The 24,027-nt window shown below is 44.1% G+C and overlaps 1 protein-coding gene across 1 annotated transcript in view; it reads left to right on the forward strand.

Annotated features, from left to right (window-relative positions):
* LOC111158530 (WD repeat-containing protein on Y chromosome-like) overlaps positions 1–24,027 on the forward strand; it is a 48,769-nt gene that overhangs the window by 17,386 nt on the left and 7,356 nt on the right. The window contains 13 exon segments of the mRNA XM_022520625.1: positions 2,900–3,002; positions 6,922–7,028; positions 7,109–7,188; positions 8,044–8,098; positions 8,773–8,818; positions 10,286–10,345; positions 11,469–11,634; positions 17,062–17,157; positions 18,648–18,706; positions 19,436–19,577; positions 21,916–21,955; positions 22,582–22,667; positions 23,659–23,945. Coding sequence (XP_022376333.1) covers positions 2,900–3,002; positions 6,922–7,028; positions 7,109–7,188; positions 8,044–8,098; positions 8,773–8,818; positions 10,286–10,345; positions 11,469–11,634; positions 17,062–17,157; positions 18,648–18,706; positions 19,436–19,577; positions 21,916–21,955; positions 22,582–22,667; positions 23,659–23,945 — 1,327 coding nt within the window.

Raw genomic sequence — 24,027 nt, forward strand, 5'->3', positions numbered from 1 at the left:
CACAAGTCACCCAGGGCAACGCTGCTGCCAGATTTACAGATGAGCGAGCAGAGGCCTGGAGAAGGGAATGAATTGCTCAAGGTCAAGCGCGGACTCAGGAGCAGAGCTGGGACTAGAATGCCTCTCTCAGGATGCCCGGCCCACTCCCTCCCCCTGCGTGGTGCTCCTCCCACTGGAAGGGCAGAAGTCTGTCTGAGACACTGAAGGCAAAGGAGAGCTCAATTTGTCTGTCTGTTTGTTTAATTAGACTACAGGAGGTGCATTGTCTAGTCTTCCTTCTCCAGAGCCTGCAGAGCTCCTAAGAGGCACCTGTGAGCAGTAGAGAGAAGGCTCTGCCTCCTGGGCCCAGTGGCCTTGGGGTGAGTCACACCCCTGTCCCTGGTCTTGGCAGGGCTGGCAGAACGTACCATCTGTGCTTTGAGAATTTTCAGGCTCTCTGCACACCACAACTAGGAGCATCATTACAGCCTCATAGTTCAAACCTGGCCCATGATTAGTCACCCCACTCTGTTACCCCCACTTGTTGCCCTGACATAAATCCATCCCTCATTCCCCACCTGCAGCTTCCCCTCTCCCTGTTCGGCAAGATAACAGATTTCTATAGTCTTTGTAAACTAAGGAGAGGAGGCAGAGAAGGATTAGGCTGAATATTGTGGTCTGCAGGGTTCACATCCCATCTATATGATAATGGCAACTGGATTTCCTGAGCCAAAAATGATGGCATACTGTCTCGACAGGTGGGTTTTAAGGGGAAAAAAATGTGTTTGGATGTCTGGGTGGCTCAGTTGGTTAAGTGTCTGCCTTCAGCTCAGGTTGTGATCTCAGGGTCCTAGGATCGAGTCCCACATCGGGCTCCCTGCTCAGTGGGGAGTCTGCTTCTCCCTCTGCCTCTCCCTTCTGCCTGCTGCTCCCCCTTCTTGTGCTTTCTCTCTCTTTCTATTATATAAATAAATAAAATCTTTAAAAAATTGTGAACATATGCCTAAGAGGAACCTGAAATATGTTTACTATGTCCAGTGGTTAAATCACAGATCAAGAATAACTTTACAGAAAAGTGATCAGATTTCGCAGCATCAAAACCCTATTGAGAAGTCCAGAACGTAAGGCTGCTGCCTATGCCTGGACCCACCCTTCCTCATGTTTCCCTGAGGCCATGGGAACGGCCAGTGAGGATGGGGAGCCAGGGCAGAACAACCATACTACCAAAGGGTACCGTCAGACCTGCAAAGGCATGCCCTTGGCTCAGGATGCCAGAGCAACCCTCTGAAAGATGGGACTACAGTCAGTCCAATGGCCATTTGTTCAACCTGACATCTATGGGTAGAAAGACAGCCTGTTGGATTGATTTCCTTTTTTTTTTTTTTAAGCAAAGTGACTGAAATTCCACCTTGCAGCGAGAACAGCCCTAATCTCTTAGCGCCAACCCTTAGGCAACAGATGACATCTGCCCGTCCCTGCTCTGTCACAGGGAACTTTGTGATGTTGATCAAGTCACCTGGTCCTTCTTAGCCTTCTGGAAATGTCCTCATCTGTGAAGTTGGGGGGGGACTCGGCGCCTTCCTCCCCACATTGGGGAAGGGGTGTAGGTAAGGTCCAGAGGCTCTGGCTCCAGGCCTGGCACTTTCTCCCTGGGACAGCACCCCCACTCCCTGCCTCCTCCTTCCCCACAGGCCAGACTTCCCCTGGAGTAGTCCAGAGACCACTCATGGGAAAGTGCTCCTCTCCTTCTGCCAAAAGCTATTCTTCCTTGAAAAGGATTCCACCCTCTGGGAATCTTCTGGCACTAATTTGGAGGCTTCAGGTCCACCGAATCCCTATTAGGATCCTAGCCTTGGGGCTGAGCACTGGAAGGACCATCAAGAGAGAGGACAGAACAGTAGGTCTGGGAACCAACATTCATTTATTAAGTGTTCCCCCCACACCAGGCTTCTCCAGACATTGGACATCCTTTTCCTCACTTACTCCTCACAAAATTTCTATAAAGGGTTCCATTTTACAGATGAGGAAATGAGTGCAAAGCAATTGGATTGCATAACTCCTAGAACTATCCCTTCTGTGCCCTGTCCTCACAGAGGGGACACACAGGGCAAGGCCTGAGTGCACAGAGGCGCCCTTAGCCCCGGGTTCGTGTGGGAGGCACACAGCAGGGCCTCGTCCCTGTTGTGATCGAGAAACACTGCACTCCAGGCTTGAAGACTCGGGATGGGATGGTACAGTTGGTGTTTGTTTGAGGGAAGATGTAAATTCTTAGGGAAGAAGGTCCACTGTGTAGTTGTGGGAAATCACACTTCTCTTGCCCTAAATAAGAGGCATGTGGTATCATTTTTCATGGTGAGCAGCTACTGCTTGCTGAATGCCAATTAGATAGTATGGGGGTCTGTGGGAAGGATATTCCATAGGTTTTCTCAAACAAATACTCAAAACAACCCTTTATAATAGATAACATTATCCCCATTTAAGAGATTAAAAAGGTTAGAGTTTTCAGCATTTAAACAACTTGTCCAGGGTCACAGACCTATTTTTATCCTCTTCACCTTTTTTCTTTAAAGATTTTAATTAATTTATTTATTTGAGAGAGAGAGAGAGAGAGCGAGCATGTGCACAGGAGGAGAGGCAGAGGGGGAGGGAGAGGGAGAAAGAGAGAATCTTGAGCAGACTCCATGCTGAGCCTGGACCCAACAGGGTGTGGGACAGGGAGCCTCAATCTCATGACCCTGAGATCACAACCCTGAGATTGTGACCTGAGTCGAAACCAGGAGTCATAAGCTTAACTGACTGAGCCACGCAGGTGCTCCCTATCCTGTTAACTTTTCTTAATAAAGCAATAGATGCCTCATCCACAGTGTCCATGGCATACCTTCAGTTCAGGTTTTCATCCTTTCTGTTTTTCCTGAGCAAGATCTCCGCCAGAGCCGTGCCTGGTGGTTTCCCACCAAAAGCCCGTGGTGTGCTGCCGCTACAACCTGGCCTTCAGGCAGGTGGTCAGCTGCTCCGAAGCATCTGTAAGTATCAGCTCTCGCTTTCTTTAGCAATGATGGATTTGTGAGCATGGGCCCAACCCCATCGTCCTCGCCTTGGAGCTGAGCAGAATGTTCTGGGGACATTCTGGCCCTGGAGGTTAAGAATTCTACTAGACTTCTTCAACTCTACTATTTATCAAGTATTGTTTGGACACTCTTCTTTGAAAGCTGGGTGGAAGAGCTCACAGTTTCCCCAGTGGCTTGTAGTGTGAGCTCTTTGGAAGACCCATCGGGTACTAAGGAATGATATTATTTCATGGTCCTGTAAGATGATTAACGCAACCCTATGACTTATCTTGTATCTCTAATCTGGAGCTGAGGGTATAGAGCATTCCACGTTCACTTCCCCATTCACTGGCACTCACAAGGATCATGCTGGCCCCCTCCTAGATGAGTGACGCAGTGTCTGGTCTACAGGAGAGGACATAACCAGGGTTCCTTGAATAAGGAGTGAGAGCAGAGAAGCACGCACATCCCATAACCCATGTCCTTCTGTCCTTGAGCTAATGGGGGCAGGGCAAGTACATCCCAAGTATACTCAAGATGTTTAAGTGTTTTGAAATCTAAATCATTGGTTCATTCATTTTCTGAATCACTGGCCTAGGCTCTTGCATTATAAGCCAGTGTCCCAGGCCATCTGGCTGTGCCCTCTTTCCTTCTTCCTGTAGTTGCCTGGCACACCCTGTCTTTAGGTTTTATAGTCCTGGGGGGCACCACAGTCTGGAAGTCTGGACCTGTGCTCTTCATGTTCACACTCACGTTGGCATTGCTCCCAGTGAGACACAGTTGTCTTTGCATATGTTCTTGCCAGTCACTCAGCGATTAGTCATCAGCACAGTTTTATTAAGTATTGAAAGAAATAGATTATTTGGTCTGTTGATCAAAAGTTTTTTATGATGACTCAGTCTCAATTCATCTCAAGGAATGTAGATTCCTGCATAGTTGGGACTCCTACTTATAAAGGAGCATTTTCCCTCCAGATTTATCAGAACAACCTGTGACTCCAAGGACGCCAACCTTCTGGTCTCAGCATCCTGCCCAAGACTGTCCCTGGAGCTGTCCAACATTTTCCAATCTCCACCCTGGAATCTCCTGCTTCCTCCTCTTCTCTTACACTCCACAGCAATCCTTCAAGGTCCAACTCAAGTGCTCTCTCTTCCACAGATCTTGCCTTCACTGCCCTGGACTCATATAAGCACCTCCTTCTTCCTGAACCCCCAAGTTAGTTCCTCCCAGGTGGTGCTAGATTCAGTTCTCACTTGTCCTGCTTTGGGTCACACGTGTGAGCCTTTGCATCTCTTATCATTCACCAGGCACTTAGGGCAACCTGCAGCTCATCTATGTTTCCCTCCTCTTCCTTCTTGATCTGTCAAAGCCCTTCTTATTCTTCAATGCACAACTCTGGATATCAGTTCCTCTGAGAAAATTCCTAGATCCCTCCCACACCCAGGCAGAAGGAAGGGCTCCATTACCATTTGGGCTCCTAATTCTATGCTAACACAGTCAGCCTCCTTCAATAGCATTGCTTTTGATAACGCATATCTTCCCTGCCTGTGGGTGGTAAGGAGATGTTGAATTGAGATATAAATACTCTCTCAGCTCTTAACTGTATTAGGCACATGCTGGTAAACTCTCAGATACTTACTGAATTGAGTTATTGATTTGAGTATTTGCTCACCTTGAAGATCTGTGTGAAATCTTTATAACCCATGCCCACTGTCATGACTCACAGTATCTAAGCCACATTACAGCCTATATTTGTGGAGGAGAGAATGTAGCCCAAGGTCTTCATGATGCCTGAAGTTATTAATACCACTACACCATATTTTATTCATTGAGTTGCCTAGCAGAAAACTAAGGACCACCAACTTTTAATGCTTCTGAAAATTTTATGCTTGAAAATGGCGCCATGTAAACTTAATAAATACTCAGTTAAATGTTTACAATGTATGACATTGGAACCACAACTTATTTACATCCATATCGATATATCCAGTTATATGTACCATGGAAGTTTACTTTTCAGGAATAATGAACAATTTTTCAAAAAAATAAAAATTAAAAAATTAAAAAAAGAATAATGAATAATTTTTCAATGGAGTTTAAGGCTACAAATACTTTGTAAATTTTTTAAAATGTAATAGCAAGATTACATTTCATTTGGGATGTGGTTGCATTTTAATATGTTTAATTGAATGGGAACTTCAAAAGGAAGCCTCGCTTGGGGCAAGGAAGTTCTTAGAGGAGCCCTGCTAGGGCATGAAATCCCATCTACAAAATGCACCTGAAAAGTATAAATAGCACGTTTAGACTTTTCTTTGTTCTATAAATAGAACCCTAAAGTCATTTTTAAAGATATTTTAATTGCTCGCTTCAAACTTTTCACTCCCATTTCCTGCGGTAGCTGGCAGTGTTCTTGGGGGAATTTCTTTTTAAGGAAACAAACGTGTGACTATTTAATCACTTAATGGGAAGACAGGTCCAAAGGAAAGATGTCTGTGTTGGGTATCATCCAGGGCTTATCTGCCCCACTCTGTGCCCTTCTGCTCATTTTTCCATGCCAACTGGTACTTCATTCAATTCTGGACCTCAACCATATTACAAATCACTGTATGTTGTGAAGCTTTGGGATGTTTGCAAATGTTGGAATAACTAAAGTAAAACCCAGTAATGCTAAGGGTCTATTGCAAAATTAAGGAGAGCAAATGGATGTACCTGAGTTGTGGACATCTCCAGGAACCCTGACACTATAAGAGGACAGAGGGGAAGGAAACAAAGTGTACACTACAAAAATCTGGTCTCAGGTATTTGAAATCAACAACAGTGAGAGGATGCCTTCTGGTTTTGGGATCAGAGACCTGGAAGTCTCTCTAGGTTGATGAAGCAGACTCTTTCACAAAGTGAAAGACTAAGAGGAACAGTCAGTAGTTCTGAGAAAGAGTGTGTCCTCAGGCATTTTCCCTCTCTTCCTGTCACTGCCTTTGGGTACAGGCTCCAGAAAGCCTACCCCAGAGGATGCTCTCCTTAGGGTGGGCACTTACTTACCCACAGTCATGAAAGATGCCTCCCCTCTCCCTTCACAGATGATTCTCATTCAAAGGTTGCTCAAGGGATGGGGCTGAAATAAAGCAATTCCCCCCTGGAACTAGTTGGATTGAACAATATCTTAAAGCTGAGGGTTTAGAAGATATGTCCATCCCCCCAATAGGCCATTTTTCTCATTTGGCTTTGTCTTGGTGCCAAATAAATTTTGCTGCTCAAAATTCAATCCACACTTATTTCTCTGATCCTCAGTAGTCAGGGGATTTTTATCCAAAGATTTCTAAATTTTCTCATCTTCTCGCTGAGTGTTATGGGATAAATTGTGTTCCCCCAAAATTTGATGTTGAAGTCCTCACCCCAGCTGCTCAAAATGTGATTATATTTGGAGATAGAGCCTTTAAAGAGGGGATTAAATTAACACAAGGTTGTTAGGGTGGGCCCTGATCCAATCTGACTGGTGTCTCTATAACAAGAGGAAATTTGGACACATAGAGAAACCCTGGGTGTGCATGCACGGGGGGAAAGACCATGTGAGAACACAATAAGAAGGTGGCCGTTTGTGAGCCAAGAAGAGGCATCTCAAAGGAAACCGAACCTGCCAACAACTTGATCTTGGACTTCCAGCCTCCAGAACTGTGACAAACTAAATGCCCATTATTGAAGTCCCACATTCTGTGGTATTTTGTTATGCAGCAAACAAATACACTGAGGTAAGCCAACTTGCATTGGACTTACAGATGGATACTTTCAGGGTAAATTTTCATCTTTCATATCCAAGACAATAGACTTCTAAGTGCAAATTCCCTTTAATTTGATAACCATTCTCTCTGTGTCACTTGTTTCCAACTTCCGGATACAGGTGATAAAAGTGTGGGACTTCGAAACAGGAAGACTGTTGTCTGGATTTACTGGGGCTCATGACAATGCTGGAATCACATGTCTGACCTTTGACACCAGTGGAAGAAGGTATGTGTCTTCTTCAGTCTCTTCAACCATTAGGCAGTGAGATCCCTGACATGATTTCCTGACAGGAGACTGTTTCCTAGGCTAATCACCGGGGGCAGAGACGGCTGTCTGAAAATATGGAGCTACAACAACGGACATTGTCTGCACACACTGAAACACGGCAAGTCGCTTCCTACCAAGTGTTCCTATAACATAATGATGTGGGATTGGGCATTTTTTGTCAGTGTAGAAGAGACAAATGAGATGGAGTCTAGAATGCATGTAACAGTCCTGTGTCCCTTCATTTTACCAATGACTACACTTCTACTGAGGAGAGCCGTACGTTACATAAACATATGTGCTCCCAGCCGAGCCTCGTGTACTCAGTCCTTTATTACCTGGTATACTTATTTGAGTTCTCGAACGAGCTTAACTTTTCCGAACATTTTAAACATCACACAAGTCAAAATCTAGACAAACAAACTAAAAGCTAGTCTGTTTTGTGCATTATGGTGATCCCCCCCCACCCGCCCAAGGTGGCTTTATTCCACTAGTTCACATGCTGTGCCTGATCTTGGTAGAATTTCCACAATTCTGGCCTGTCACCCTTGTATGAGCAAGATAAAAGGCAGATGGTTTTCAACTCTCAGAGAATATAAATGAAGTAGAAGTAAAAAAGACAAAAATCACTCAGGGTAATGAATTTGTGATTCCCAGATCTGCTTTTGACCTGCATGCATTCACTTGTTCACTCACGCTCAGCAAGTGTTGGGCACCAAGGAGGGTCCTGTAAGCAGAAGGCCAGCCTCTTCCCAGAGCTGAGCAGGGGCGGGGCCAGCCTTTTAGGGCAATGAGTGTAGCCGGAAACCAGCAGTGCTGTGGGGCCTTGAAAGACAGCTAACTGTGATCTGAAAACTAGAAAGTCATTACTGAAGTTTTCCCCAGTTATCAGTTTGTTTGAGTCAATATGTTCAAGCTGGTTCAAGAACCGGTAAAGAAAAATGTCTAATATACTTTGATAATGTGATCTTTCTAGATGAAAAGCAAAGTGAAGTCTGTGATTGCACCTACGTGGAGGTGAACCAAAATAAGTGAGTTTTATTTGGCTTGGATATAGAGAGGCATCTTTCTGATAGAAAATCTATCCTGGAGGAGGACACCAAGAGAGTGAAGGGAATTTTCCAGAAGGAAATGGGTCAAAGAATTTCTGAGGATGCCAGTTGCTCCCTGATGGTAATTCAGGCGGCTAGGCTCTTCTAGAATATTATAAGCAATTCTTTGCCCATTTTGATGACTGCTTAGAGGTAGAGATAGGGAGCACTGTCTCTCCACCAAATGCTTTCTAAAGGAGTAAAGCAGACTAGATCACTAGAGTAATGAAATTTAGCACCCACAAGTCAAAGAATAAACATCCCATAACTCCTCTCCTGAACACTATGAGTGAAAACAATTCCTGATCAGTTTCTGTTTGTGCCTTGCCTCCATGGTTCAACAAGGCTGTTAGGATAGAGTAAGCCTCGGGAGTGCAGCTGCTCACAGAGCATCATCTATAGATCTTGGAAATTACAGAACCCTTAAGTACGAGTGAAAACACTGACCCTAATTTATCCAATTACGTTTTATCTTGTTCTTCATAAAAACTCTCTGGCTGTCTCCATTTATCCACAAAGACATGGCAAAATTAAACCACAGCCTTGACTGCAGGCAAAAATTAAAGAGATAGTAAGCTTAAGTATTGAAATGTGCTACTCTGTTACTGTTCTAGGTGTATCATAGCTGTTGGATGGGACAGAAGAATAAATGTATATTTTGTAAGTGGAATATACAAAATTAGGTATTCAAAACCCTGCTTCCTATTGCCATCCTCCCCCCACCCGTGGATTCTTTTCCCACTGAAAACAACGTTTGTAGTAATTCCTCATGCTTCTTCTCTTTACTACAAGTCATGATATAGACAGAAGAACTCCCCCCTCCTTCCCTTTCTCCCTTTAAAAAACCTTTTTTTAAACGTTTTTTGTTTCAGTCTCTTCCCTCTAGTTCTCTCCTATGGGAAGAAGTGTAATGACTCTGCACACAGTTCTGGGAGGGGGTGGGTCCTACACCAAGAAGCAAGTGTCTGACACCAGCTGTTGTCCTATAATTCAGCTCAATCCTGACACCATCTCCCTGGAGATGGTATTGGATCCCACAGGTTATGGGCTTAGTCTCACAAGCTGGTCCTTCTTGTCCCTCAACTTCAGAGACCTCCCATGCTCCCATCACTTAAGAAATTCCAAAGCTTTTGGGAGTTATCTGCCAAAAATGGGGACCAAGACCAAATACCTGTTTCTTATCATAAACCACAATACCACAAAGTGTTAGCTAGAATTGCTATCAGAGGCACAGAGGACATCCCCAGGAATCCAAAGCAGACCATGCCTTGAACGCGTAGCTCTCCACACCTTGCCTTGTGCTCTTACTCCTTGTACAGGCTGGCATGCTCCCTCCTCCCCTGCGTACAGGGCCTTCAGCTGTATCTCACATACCCTTATCCCTAACTGAGGGTTAACCTCCCTATCAACTGTGCAGCCCTTTATTTATTTCCTTCTTCCTCCCACTTTGTCTTTCTGCCCTAGTTCCTCTCTAAGTGGAAAGAGGAGATGAAATGCCATCCATAAGCAGCTCTATGGGGGAAAAAATTCTCTTTTTATAGCTTAGAGAAGGGGAAGGGATTCAGAGACAGGGGAAGCTGAAAATGCTGACTGCAGCTAAGTTTTAAATCTACCTGTGACATTTTATTTCCCCTGCTTGCTATGCTGGATGGTCATGGATTTCCGACGGTCTTTAAACATTGTAAGTTCTTTATTCATTTGAAGGTGTACCATATTTCACAGCCTAAGCCTTGCATCCCCAGATGATTTGAAAGATGGCTACCTGAGAAGCCCTGACGTTGAATTCGTCCTTTGGTATTATAGGTTCCTGAGCTGAAGGCTTTTGTTTTAACACATGCAACAGCTATGGGTCTTATTATGAAGGCAAAGCTGTGCAGACCATCCAAGCAGGGTTTGTCAGTTGACATATGATTTGTTGAAATGCAATCACCCAAACGTCAGAAGTGGATTGCTTTTTATTCCCACCAGCACTAGGGGAATTTGCTTTGACATTTCGAAAATCTACATCACTGGTGGGGTGAGGGGTAGGGTTATAAAATGTGCCAACACCTTCTCTCTGAAGTTGTGAGTGTGTTGGCAGCTCATTTCACTGCTTATAGAACGTCTCCTCTTTGGCTTTACATACAGGATGCACCACGTGACTTTCATCACTTCTGGAAGCCCCAGCCACACTGGCAGGATGACCTGGTGAGCCCCAGTCCACTGTCTGACTTCCACCCAAACAGGGGCACATGAGACAGATACCTTTCAGTCCAAGGCTCTGCTGTGGCATGATTCATGATGGGTCCAGGTAGAGCTGGGAGCTTGAGCTCCAAGTAGCCACTTTCCCTCCAGGAAGAGTGACAGCTGGGGCATGGGGCCACAGAAACCAATCCATGCAACTCTCTGTGAGCTCAGCCACGACTCATGTCGTGCCGGAATGGCAGCCCAAGACGTGGTGGGTGTAACGTTGCTCAAAGAAGCCTCTACTTCCTGCTTCTGCTTGGCATGCAAAATTATATGCAATTACTGTGTCATCCTTGGGCAGCCACAGAGCCTAAGAGCTTACATTCCTGCCCTGTGATTTGTTGGGGACCCATGAGCAGGGAGTTCTTGTGATTCTTATTAGCAAAGTGCCCCCCCAACTTTCTATAGCCTCCCAGGGTTGAATGACCTTTCTCAAAATTGCCTGGATGCCAAGCCAATAAGACAAGTGCTAAGAAAGAAAAGTCACTGTACCCAACCATCAGCTGCCATGGCTCAACCCTACCTTATACGCCCATAAATATTCCAAAAGAGACAAGTCACTAGAATACAAACTCCAGGAAACCAGACCTTGTCTGTCTTCACCATGGTATTCCCAGGACCTAGCCCAGCATCTAGTTTATAGCAATGCCCAATTCATTTGTTTTCATTCAGCTAGCATATGCCAAAGGCCTATTGTGGGCCGAGTCTGCTTTATTCACTGAAGACGAAGTGATGAGCAAAGTGGTCATCTCGTGATCTCTGCCTTCTGGGGGTTTGTGGGTTAGTGATTATTGAGTGAAAGCACAAAGTTATGCAGAAAATGCCCCGGAAGTGATGGCCACTGTAAGGATGGGCATCATGCAAGTCCGTGAAGTTCAAATACTTACTCATTCAACTATTAATTCACTCAATACATATTTTTGAGCTGCATGGATTGGTTCCAGGTGAGTCTTCGATGTGGGCAAGCACAGAAGGAGGAACCCATCTGCATCCTCTTTCTTAGGCATCAGATGAAGGGGAGCTAGCTGGGGGTGATGGGGGATTTGACTTCTTCCCCATCCCTCTCCATCTCTCTCTTTCTCAGAACCACGGGCACAAGGAGGACATCCTGTGTGTGGCTCAGTGCCCACCTTTTCTTCTTGCCACCTCCAGTTATGATGGGGAGGTCATCATTTGGAATGTCATCTCAGGCCACATATACTGCAAGCTGAATACTCCCACCCCCTCTGATGATGCAGAAGATGGAAAGGGTAGGTCAGGGGTAAGCTCCTTGGCTACTATGCGCAGGCCCTAGCAACCTAGGACTCTGACATGTCCTAAAGAGATCTCAGTTCTGGACAGCTTCCCAGTTTGTAGGTATTAGCCTGGTTTCAGGTTTAACCTGTCGGCGGGAGATTCCCAAAGCTGGGAGGAAATTTAAGAGTTTGGCTAGCTCAGTCAACATCCCCAGGTACTCATCATCAGATGCTGTCTCAGTCCAGCCCACCACCTCCGGGAGTCTTTTCTCATCTACTGTCCATCTAAAGGACTCTCTGCCCTGTTGAGCCCCCTTGGGCTTTGCTTCAGTGCTGATTAACCCCTCTGTCTTCACAGGCTCCTTTTGCCCAGCTAGCAAGGCTGCTCTCCCAAGCCACCTCAAACATCATCTTCTGTTGTGTCACTCAGCTATATGCCCAGGCTTTATGCCACCTTCTCCATCAGCCCCCTCAGGTGGCACCCAGGGTCCCAGAGTCCTCATCCCCTACACTCTGCCACATGGGTAAATCCTTATTACTTGTATGTATGCATACACACACACACACACACACACACACGTATATATATGTGTGTGTGTATGGTATGTGTGTATATATATATATATATTTCACATATATATACATACTTATGTATGTGTGTGTGTATATATTAAAGATTTCATGTATTTATTTATTTTGAGAGAAACCGTACACAAGCAGGGGGAAGGAGAGGGCAGTGGGGAGAGAGAGAATCTCCAGCAGACTCCCCACTGAGTATGGAGCCCAAAGTGGGGCTCAATCCCAGGACCTTGAGTTCATGACCTGAGCTGAAACCAAGAGTCAAACACTCAACAAACTGAGCCACCCAGGCGTCCCTTATTACTTGTACATTTTATTCCAAAACTTTTCCCTAATCTCCCACCCCATTCTCCCTAAAATTTCTGCCCTGGTTCCATTTCTTCATGACCCTCTTTCTCTGCTAATGTGATCATGGGCCCGTTCATTCATGGCTTCATTCAAAACACACTGTTGAGTTCCTGCTCTGTGCCAGGCCCGGTGCTAGGTGTTGGGGCTGGTAACCACACCCCTCTCCCTCTAAGTCACGAACCCTTTGAAAAACACACTTATCTATCCATTTCATGGCTGGCTATGTTGAATGGAAAACCATGGGAACCCACAGCCAAAGGCTTCCTACCACTCCTTGCCTTACTTCCAGAGTCCAGGTTCATTCTTCCCAAGTGGCAGTCTGTAGACACCCATCTGCCAACAGCCGAGAGACCTACTACCTCACACCCATGGAGCCCCAACCAGGAGATACTGGAGATTTTACATAAAACTGGGGGATTCTTGCATCTCCTGAAACCCAACCAGCAAACCCTCAGAAAACCCCACCCTGCAATCTCCTGCTTGAGGTACCTGATAACTTATTAGCCAAAGAACAGCTCTAATAACTCATTTGATCAGAAAATATCTTTGAGCCATTCCCATCGACAGAACCCTGAGGGAGATGCATAGAAAAGACTAGAGAGAGACTTGAGGCTTGATGCTGCCTTCAAATGGCTCACAGTCTAAATTAAGACACAAGATGTGCATGCCCAACAGATAAAAGAATGCTAAAGCAATGCCTCGGGACTGCTGTGATTGAGACACTCTGGAAGGCAGTGGCTAGAAACTGAATACCATGAGATTAAAAAGAAATTCTTACCTGTAGACCTTTTTTTTTTTAAAGATTGTATTTATCTCTTTGTCAGAGAGTAGAGAATGAGCACAAGCAGGAGAATGGCAGGCAGAAGGAGAAGCAGACTCCCCGCTGAGCAAGGAGCCCATTGCTGGACTCAATCCCTGGACCCTGGGATCACAGCCCTAGCAGAAAGCAGATGCTTAATTGACCAAGCCACCCAGCCATTCCAACCTGTTCCCTTATTACTCATTCTTTTCCTATCCCCTTTTCTATAACATAAAAAAGATTCTTCTATGAGGTTCTTTCTGCTAGTGCCTAAAACTTTTAAAAATCTTTGAGGGAAAAGCAGTGGCATTTCCTTCTAATGATTATTTTCTTTGCCATTAAAATGAAAATAAATTCACTGGCCAAGAATGCAATGTTGACCTTTTAGCCAGCAGCTCTAATTTAAAACCCTGTTTGTAGCAGCATTTTTTGCTTAAAGTTATATGACTGCTGGCTTTGAGAAACTCCTTTTCTCCCCCAAATATGAAGCCAGCCATAGCTACCAATAATTCATATTTCTACATTGCACAAATGAGATGAAAATATGGGAAAGTGCCCTATCCTTCCAGGAAAGACGAGTATTGGCTCTTCTTGAAGGTCAAACCAGAACCCAGTGGTCTTTTTCACATGGGATTGGTTAAGGGGTCACCATCTTATTTGGAAAAACTGTCCAGACTGTTCTTCTGAAGTAATTTTTAGTAGAGAGGGGAGCTAAGGGAGAAATGCAGTGGTGTAAGCCAAGCCAAATGAGACCAAAACAAATACTTTCTGCTGGCTTTTTGACATTTTAGCTTCATTCTTCCCTATATTGGGGATTGTCACATCTTCCTTGACATCAAAGAGAAAGAATTTGACAGTGAGAGAGAACGACGGAGATTGTAACCAGACTAAAACCCAGGAAAGCAGTGGGATCACCGAGAGACTAAGACTTTTGTTTTGTTTTTTGTTTCTTCTTCTTCTTCTTTTTTTTTTGTTTTAATTTTAGAGGTTCTCTCTAGTCTAGATATTAATCCCTTATCAGATATATGATTTGCAAATATTTTCTATCATTCTGTAGGTTGCCTTTTTACTGTGGATAGTGTTTTTTGATGTACATTTTAAAAAAATTTTCATGAAGTCCAATTTGTCTTTTTTAAATTTTATTACTTGTGCCTTTAGTGTCATATCCCAGAAATCATTGCCAAATCCAATGTCCTGATGTTTTTGTCCTCTGTTTTCTTCTAAGAGTTTTACTGTTTTAGGTTTTACCTTTAAGTCTCTTATCCACTTTGAGTTAATTTTTATATGTAGATAAGCATCCAACTTCATTCTTTTGCTGGTGGATATCCAGTTTTCCCACACCATTTCTTGAAGACCGTCCTTTCCCCATTGAACAGTCTTGGCACCCTTATCAAATATCATTTGACGATAAATGTAAGGGTTCATTTTGGGGCTCTCTAGTCTATTCCATTTGTCTACATGTCTGTCTTTATGTCAATACCACACTGTTTTGATTACTGTAGTTTTATAGTAGTATTAAAATTGAGAGGTGTGAATCCTCCAGTTTTGCTCTTCTTTTTCAAGATTATTTTGGCTATCTGGGGTCCCTTGAAATTCCATACAAACTTTAGGATGGGTTTTCTATTCTGTAAAAAATACCATTGACATTGCTTTGTGTAGTTTTATTTTATTTATTTACTTTTTTTTTTGAAGGTGGGGGGCGGAGGCAGAGGGAGAAATGGACTCCCTTCCATGCAGGGGACCTGATAAGGGGCTCGATCCCACGATCCTGGGATCATGACCTGAGCTGAAGGCAGACACTTAATTGACTGAACCACCCAGGTGCCCCTAGATTGCTTTGCATAGTATTGACTTTTTAACAATATTAAGTCGGCTAATCCATGAACATGGATGTATTCCCATTTATTTATGTCTTCAATTTATTTCAGCAATGTTTCGTAGGCTTCATTGTATAAGCCTTCCACTTCCTTAATTCCTGAATATTTTATTCTTTTTGAAGCTATTGGAAATGGGGCTGTTTTTTTAATTTCCTTTTCAGATGGTTCCTTGTTTGTATATAGAAATGCAACTGATTATTGTGGGCTGACTTTGTATCCTGCTACTTTGCCAAATTCATTTATTACTTCTTAGATACTAAGCTTTTTAACTAGGAAACTAATATAAAAATATTTTTATAACTAATGATATTTATTATAACAATATAATATTTAATAAATATAATAATTTAAGTAGTATTTAGTATTTAATAATAATATAATTATAATTAATATAACATATAAATATTTTTAAAATACTATATTTAATCTTCTATGTCATTTTCCTGAGTTCTTTTAATATTTTATCTCATTTAGGTCTCACAATGACCCTGAGAGATAGGTACTATTGCACCCATTTTCATAGATCAGGAATCTGAGGCCAGAGAGCTCAATAACAATGATTATGAGAGGGCCTGAATCTACCATGTCCACTATGGTTTCCTGAGTGCACAGCACAGTGCTGAGCTCAGAGGCCAGAATAAATATTGTTGAATGATTAACAACCTGATACATGAGTGTCCTCACGGTGTTAAGTACAAGGAGCAGCACCCCTCGTATTTAACTCCAGTACCAACCCCATTATTTATATGGCCCCTTATTTACATGAGACCATTCATTGCACCTCTACTCTGGGCAACCTATGTATCCTGGAGCCCACAGACTCAAGGAGGGCAATATAAAGGGAGTTCCTTGCCCACAACCTCAAGTAGCAACATTCTTTGTGGCTCTCACAGCTTTGCTTCTAAAGAGCTTGTTGGACTTTTCTTCTGCAGCAAATAGTTGAGTTCTGTGTGCCAAGCACTGTGAGGGGATTACAGATAAGTGATAAACAAGACAGATGTGGCCCTTGTGTGGAGGTCCTGGAAATCTAGCCAGGAGACTGGAAGACCAAGGTGAAGCAGGGTGGTGGGCTTTGAAGTTATTCAGATACTTGTCTGTGCTGTGAAGATCGGGGTTTGACATCTCTCCCTAGAGAGCCCTCTCTGCCCCCTGCCCATGGTATCTTTCGAGATTACAGATCGGATGCTGCTTCCCCTGAGAAGCCTTCATCCTGCAGGTGCCATCAGCATCCTGTTCATTCCTGGGGCCAGTTCTGCTTTGGTTCGGCTCTCTGCTTCCCTTTCTCTCTGCAGCCCTTAGTGCAATGCCTCGGCTGTACCAGAGATTTAGCAGATGTTGATAAAACAAACAAACAAACAAGTGAATAGAAACATGAATATCTTTATGGCCTTGAGCGAAGCTTTTCACCTTTATAAGCCTCTACATCCTCATCTGGCCGTGGGGTTAATAATCCAATAAGCCATGGGATTTCACATGGTTTTCCATCTTAGTAAATGTCGAAGGTGACATAAGATTAATTCGTATTATTCCAATCCAGGAATTTTTGGAGAGTGGGGCTTCTTGAGGAACACCCATAAAATCCCGGGCAAATTCTCCCAAATCCTTCACTCTCTCCAAAAGCCCTAGGGTCCTGCGCTGCCAGGGCCATTAGCCTTCACACCTGACTTCACCTGGGTTGGTTCTTAACCAGCACAGGTGCCTGCTTGCCTGAGCACCCCTGTATGCTCAGCTCCAGCTTCAGGCCCACGGTAGGGTATGGAGAGGCAGAGTTGCAGGAAGGGGGCAAGAAAGGGCTGTGAGCCTGATGGAGATCACAACCAAACTTTCCCTGGTCACCAGGCCCAGACCGGTGTGTTTCCTGCCTCATCTTCCTGAAGTCTCGGGCTGCCAAGTTTGAATCAGCGGCTGCTTCCCTCATCACCAATGGGCCTGGAGGTGAGAATGGCATCCCCCAGAGGCTGTGCTGCTCTTTGCTAAGACTTGGTCACTGCAAGCCCAGGTTTGGAGAGGGGGGTCCCCAGTCACTCATTCCTGTCCTCTGCAACCTCTCCTATCCCTCCCTCTGGCTGCTGTCTCTCCTTGGAACCTAGGCTGACCAGGCCCCCACCCTGGCCTGCTCTGGCCCAGTCCTGCCAGCCAGCGAGGTGGTCACATGGAGAGTGAGGGCCTGACTCCCCCTTCCTCCAAATCAAGTTTCCTTGCCCCAGCTGCCCACTCAGAGGCCCTCTGCAAGTGAAGTGGGCCACAGAGGACATCATTGAGTCAGGCTGAGGAAACGCCAAGCACAGTCTGTAAGGGGAAGGCCACAAGCAGCCACAGCACATTCTGTAAGGGGAAGGCCACAAGCAACCACAGGCGGCCTGAACAAAGAAGAAGACAAACAAAGAATCCTGAGTGGAGATCGGCTACGTAGCTTGCTCATTTTAGGACGAAGAAGCTGGGGCTCCCCCAAGAACTTGAGGATGAGCTTCTGAGTCCAGATCTGCCACTAACTAGTTTGGTGACATTCCACAAATGACATGACCCCTCCGGCCCCCCACCGTGGGCTTTAGTAAAATGTAACAAGTGGGCCACAGTCCTGTTCCAAAGCTGTAGGATTTTAATTAAAATTGCGAGTTGAAAGCAGCCAGCCACCTGTGTTCCGGTAGAAAGGGAAGGCTTGAGATATGTGTATTGGTCCCAGGGTACTTGGTCATCTGTGTCCTTCTTATCATGTAGTGACAGAGGCTGAGGACTCAGGGTCCCAGCGGCCCCCCAAGCTGCAGATGTCCTTGGATGTTTCTCTCCACCCTCTACCATGAGGCGTCCATGGCTTGTGCTTTACCCAGTGGGAGCACAGAACCCCTTTGCTCCCGAGAGAAGAGGAGGAAAGTGCATTCATTAGGGAGCTCCTAAGAGGATGCAGTACACATGGGGTCCCCCTTCACAAAGGCTTGCTTCATGAACATCCACATATAAAACATGGTCAAGAATTGTGCATAACTGGTAGGCCAAAAAGGACCTCGCCCCCCCTCCCCAAATTCCTTTGACTAGGCAAGTCCCACAGTGTGTGTGAAATAAGTGCTCATACATACAGGCACACAGATGTGCACGTGCGCGTGCACACGCGCGCACACACACACACTAATTATTGCTGTAGCCCAAATTTCTGGACCCTTCCTCTATGGCCCTTCTCATCAGGAAATCTGCCCAGATTAATGGAGAAAGAAAAGGCTACTGAGCCAGTTAATCCAAAACCCATACAGAAGACCCCCGCCCCAGTATTTACTGATAATTCTAACTGATCAGTTAGCCAAGGGAGAAAGAACAAGGTCCTGGGTCATGAGGCTGCAGAGCCTGTCAGCAAAGGCTCAGACACTCAGCACAGGGGCGGGGGGTTGGGGTGGGAGTGGGGGCTTGCACAGCCACGCTGCCCTTCCTCACAGGTTCTGTCACCTTCTGGAAGCTGTTTGGTGGGGCCTGTCCCATTGCAAACTTCACTCCCGTAAGTTGGGAAGTTGGTTGAAAATCACTTTCCAGGCTTTGGGTCTGTTGTTTTTTGTTTTCTTTTTTTTTTTTTAAGATTTTATTTATTTATTTGAGAGAATGTATGAGAGCGCACGCAGTGGTGGGGTAGGGGAGAGGCAGCAGGAAAGGGGAGGGAGAAGCAGACTTCCCACTAAGCAGGAAGCCCCATGCAGGGCTCTATCTCGGGACCCTGGGATCATGACCTTAGCTGAAGGCAGTTGCTAAGTGACTGAACCACCCAGGAACCCATGTTGTTTTTATTCTTTTTTGACACTAGCCTGGCTATGAAACACAGCAACTCTTATGGGCTCCAAGTTCTTAGCTGTATTTTTCTATATAGCATTTCCCTATTTCACTGAAAGATTAACACAGGCACAGTGATTGGTTCTTGCTATAAATGAGATATAGCATTCCACTTGCCATTGTCTGACAAGCAAGATAAAGACATTGCTTTATCTGCAATGACCCTGACCCCACGTGTATCTCTGATGGACTACGTATGTGTGCACGTGTGTTTGTGTGTGTGTCATGGGCCCTATGTGTGTGTATGTGCGTGTGTGTCTGGCTATCTACGAGTGGCCCCGTGTGTACATGTCTGTGAAAGGCTATGCTCGTGTGTATGTATGTGTGAGGGGCTATGTCTGTGTGTGTCTGGGAAGCACCATGTGGGTGTCTCTGTAATGGGCGCTGTGCATGTTTCTTTCAGTCCAGGGACAAAACGCAGGTCAGCAGCATCGCGGTGACAGCAGGAGATGCCCTTGTCTACGTGACTGACCAGGAAGGTTTTGTGCACGTTTATGACATCAAAGAGTATGGCCTACAGGGACCTGAGCTGCAGTCCCCCAAGAGTAAGCAGTGAAGGCTCCTTGTTAAATACCATGATTAGCACAGCTTTGATTTTAATTGAATGTTTTCATTGGTAAAATGAAATTGTACCAGTGAGGATGGGAGGGGCTCTCTTCAACCCTTTACAAATGGATGTAGTAACAAATAGTTTCATGAAAATATTCACAGCTGGCACAGATACAGGAAAATGGGCACTCAAATGCTCTTAAATAACAAATTGGTATATACTGTCTGAAGGGCAAGTTGACAGTACGTATCTAAAGCTTCAGACCAGCAGTCCTACTTCTAGGCATGTGGCCGAAAAGAATAATAAGACAAGTGTGGGGCACCTGGGTGGCTCAGTGGATTAAGCCTCTGCCTTAGGCTCAGGTCATGATCCTCCTGGAATCGAGCTCTGCATCAGGCTTTCTGCTCAACAGGGAGCCTGCTTCCCCCTCTCTCTCTGCCTGCCGCTCTGCCTACTTGTGATCTCTCTCTGTCAAATAAATAAATAAAATCTTTAAAAAAAAAAAAAAAGACAAGTGCCCAAAGATTTAGTTATCAGGTTGTGAATCAAAACATTGTTTGTATGAAAGACAATCATTAGAGACAAGCTAGATATCCAACATAAGGAGAATTGGTTCAGTACATGATGGTGTAACAAATACACTGGAATGCCATCTAGTCATTAAATAATAATGCTGTAAATGAAAATGTATTCACAGGAAAAATATTCATGGTAAATTATTAAGTGAAAAAATTCAGATTGCGAAATTACTGAAGTACGAGTCTTTGTTAAAACGAAGAAGTAGGGGCGCCTGGGTGGCTCGGTGGGTTAAAGCCTCTGCCTTCGGCTCAGGTCATGATCCCAGGGTCCTGGGATTGAGCCCCGCATCGGGCTCTCTGCTCGGCGGGGAGCCTGCTTCCTCCTCTCTCTCTCTGCCTCTGCCTACTTGTGATCTCTATCTGTCAAATAAATAAATAAAATCTTAAAAAAAAAAAAAACGAAGAAGTATATGGAAGACTGAAAGTCTGGAAGGACATACACCAAAGTTTTAGCAAATGTTAGCTCTTTGTAGATGAGGTTATTTATTTTTTATTTTTGGAAATGTGTATTTTCTAAGTTTTCCAGAAACATATTGGTTTAGCAGTCAGAAAAATGTTTAAAAATTTAAAACCCTTTCAGGGCGCCTGGGTGGCTCAGTGGGTTAAGCCGCTGCCTTCGGCTCAGGTCATGATCTCAGGGTCCTGGGATCGAGTCCCACATCGGGCTCTCTGCTCAGCGGGGAGCCTGCTTCCCTCTCTCTCTCTGCCTGCCTCTCTGTCTACTTGTGATCTCTGTCAAAAAAAAAAAAAAAATCTTTAAAAAAAAAAAAAAAAAAAAAAAAAACCCTTTCAGCAATTGTAAAAGTGCTCAAGTTTGGAAAAAAAAATTAGACAGCACAAAAGAATGGAAAATGGAAAGTAGTAGTTGTTAACTGTGACCTCTACTGCCTCCTAACCTGCCCTTGCTGCATCTGGAGAACACTGTTAATGAATTTTCATTTTCTTCCAGAAAATTTCTATCCACACATATAAGCCATATATATATATACAGGGGCACCTACATACACACAATACATAATTTTCAGGACTTGTTTATTTTTTTGTGTCCCTTAGACAACTTTCTAACTAAGCATATTTAGCTTTGTTTAGCATATTTAATATCTAACATACATAAATGGTTATATGAAACCCCATATACATTACTATATAACTATTCTATATAATATAGAATATAGCATTTCTATATTTCTATATGTATATATAAATACATTTCTATAAAGCCAATAGAGAGGTAAATATTTGCATACTTCCACTGAGTCATCTTTTCCTGTTCACCACAGAAGTTTAAATGCTAGAGTAAAAAATAAATAAATAAATAAAAATAAATAAATAAAAATAAAAAAAAATGCTAGAGTAAGAGAAATTGGAATTTAAGAGTAAGAGCCACCTGCCTAGTCTAGGTCATTTACTCCAAGTACTGGGAACATAGCTCTTACCTGGCTAATTCACAAAATAATTCTCATTAGTTGTCTGCTTCTGCATGCTTACCAAACCCTAAGCACTGAGGGAAACCATAACATAAGCACCTTGCACAGGACCCATTGTGTACATCTTTGGACCTGGGATAGGGTCTTATACAAAGGAGGTGCTCGATAAACACTTATCAATTAATATAACAAAACCAACGACTGCCACACTAGTACCTCTCCCCTTGCAGGACACTCATCCAGATCTGACCCTGTCCTGTAGGAATGGTTGTACAGCATCTCGCATTAATTCCCACTGTACTCAGGTGTGTTCTTTCTTTCGATTTAGATGTGACATTCTGGCAGGCCCATGTCAGTGTGGTGACATCGTGAGTACCATCCATTTTAGAGTTCGAAAATTTGTAAGAGTTAAAATACTTTTCAGAACTTTGATCACATTAACACTCTCAGAAGGTCTCTGAATTACTTGAAATAGGAAGACAGTATTCCAGTCCTGCTGTTGGTGAAAGAAAATATAGGTATCGTTTGCACAAGACTGACTGGAAGTCTTCATTTTTCTTGTAAATGGATGATTGTCTTCCTTGACTAGATCTGATCTGGTATTTTACTATAAGTTTGGAAATTTAGTTAATTAATTAATTTATTTATTTATATTTATTTAATTTTTTTACTGAGTTGAAAGGTGTCAGTGCTAAAGGCATGACCTGAACTCTGGCTGGGCTGTTTTTTACAACCTTGTGATCTACCCCCTAGGCCCATCATCCATAAGATGGTTTCCAGTGTATCTTGTTTGATACCTTGGGGCTGAAGCTGGAGAATTTGAAGAGTGTGGTATGGTAGGAGGCAGGGAAAGAATGGTACCAGGAATAATTGGGGAGATTGACTTGGTTTCTATATTCCAACTGTAATTAATGGAGCATTGACATTTTGATCCAATGTGTCTTTCATGCTGGACAAGCCTTGGAGCATCTCTCCTCCCTTTCTATCTCATTAGTCTGGAGCTGATAGAAGAAAAGTTTCTGCTGTCGTCCTCCCTTGACCGCACTGTGCGCCTGTGGAGTGTGGACGGGAAGTACATAGGTATGGAACATCTACCTGGCCATTACCTCAGTTCCAGTTCAGGGTTTCTGATGTAGCCTCTGTTGAGTCAGGAATTCTCCGAGGCCAAGTGTATTAGTCAGCTCAAGCTGCCTAACAAATACTATCCACCAGGCGACTGAAACAGTAGACATTTATTTCTCACATGAGAACAGTTCTGGAGACTGGACGTCTGGGATCAGGTTCTAGCACAGTTGGGTTTTGGAGAGAGTGCTCTTCCTGGCTTGCAGAGGACCATTTTCTTGTATCTTCACATGGCAGCGAGACTGCTCTGGTATCTCTTCTTATCAGATCCCAGTCAGATCAGAGCTTTACCTTTATGACCTCATTTTCACCTTAATGACTTTCATAAAGGCTTTATCTCCAAATATAGTCACATTGGGGGTTAGGGCTTTAGCATGTGAGTTTTGGGGGGAAAACAAAATTCAGGCCATACAGTAAAGTCAGCTTACTTTCACAAAAATTAGCAAAATCAAAGACAGTTAAACTTTAAGAACTCAGCCAGACTGAGCTCAGTGAGTTTGATAAGGAACCCTGTTATCATAGGGTCATGTTTCTGTAGGAATGATTCAGGACTGGAGGGGCTGTGTATGGGGAAAGGCCTAGCCAGGGTCGGCTAAAGTAATAAGATTAACCTGACTTACTGTGTAGAGAGACTCTGTATATTTATTTCAGCAGGTCATCTTGTTTCCCTAACTGATACCCCTTGAAGTAAATGTTAAAACTGTTTAGAATTTATTCTGTAAATCCTTAGTATATTACGGAGTAGTTTAAGCGCCCATGTGATGCATTTTGTAGGAGGCATACCAGGCTCAGGTTTCCAGAGCCAACTGCCCTGGAGTTGTTTCTTAAGGAACTATGAAAGTGGAACTAAATTTGATTAGGTTGACCTAGCCATCTTAGCAGTAAGCTTTGCTCCAATTAGAAGCCAGTTTAGCTCCCATACTATGCTTATTTGTCTCTATTCTTCCAGGAACTTTTGGGCAACAAAGCCCCTGGGATATTTTCACTCCTGCCTCCTAGAGCCACCCTAGAGTGCCCTGTGAAATTTTGACAGATCCCCAGAGCACACCTGCTCACCCAGTGCTGGGAGGGGATGTGGCTGTTCTGCACACAAAGGAGGAGGAACAAGACAAGGTGGTAGAGGAAAAGGCAAAGTTGGTCCCTGCACATCCAATTCACATCTTCGCATTTTGGAATTCTGTGGCTTGGAATACAAATTGCAACCTGAAAGAGTCAAGGAATGACCCAGAGAACCAAGTAAATACAGGGATTGAAAGTGTGTCCCTAGGGGCGCCTGGGTGGCTCAGTGGGTTAAGCCTCTGCCTTCGGCTCAGGTCAT

The sequence above is a fragment of the Enhydra lutris genome, unplaced genomic scaffold (assembly GCF_002288905.1).
Source record: "Enhydra lutris kenyoni isolate GAN:26980312 unplaced genomic scaffold, ASM228890v2 scaffoldscaffold60, whole genome shotgun sequence".
Classification (NCBI taxonomy): domain Eukaryota; kingdom Metazoa; phylum Chordata; class Mammalia; order Carnivora; family Mustelidae; genus Enhydra; species Enhydra lutris.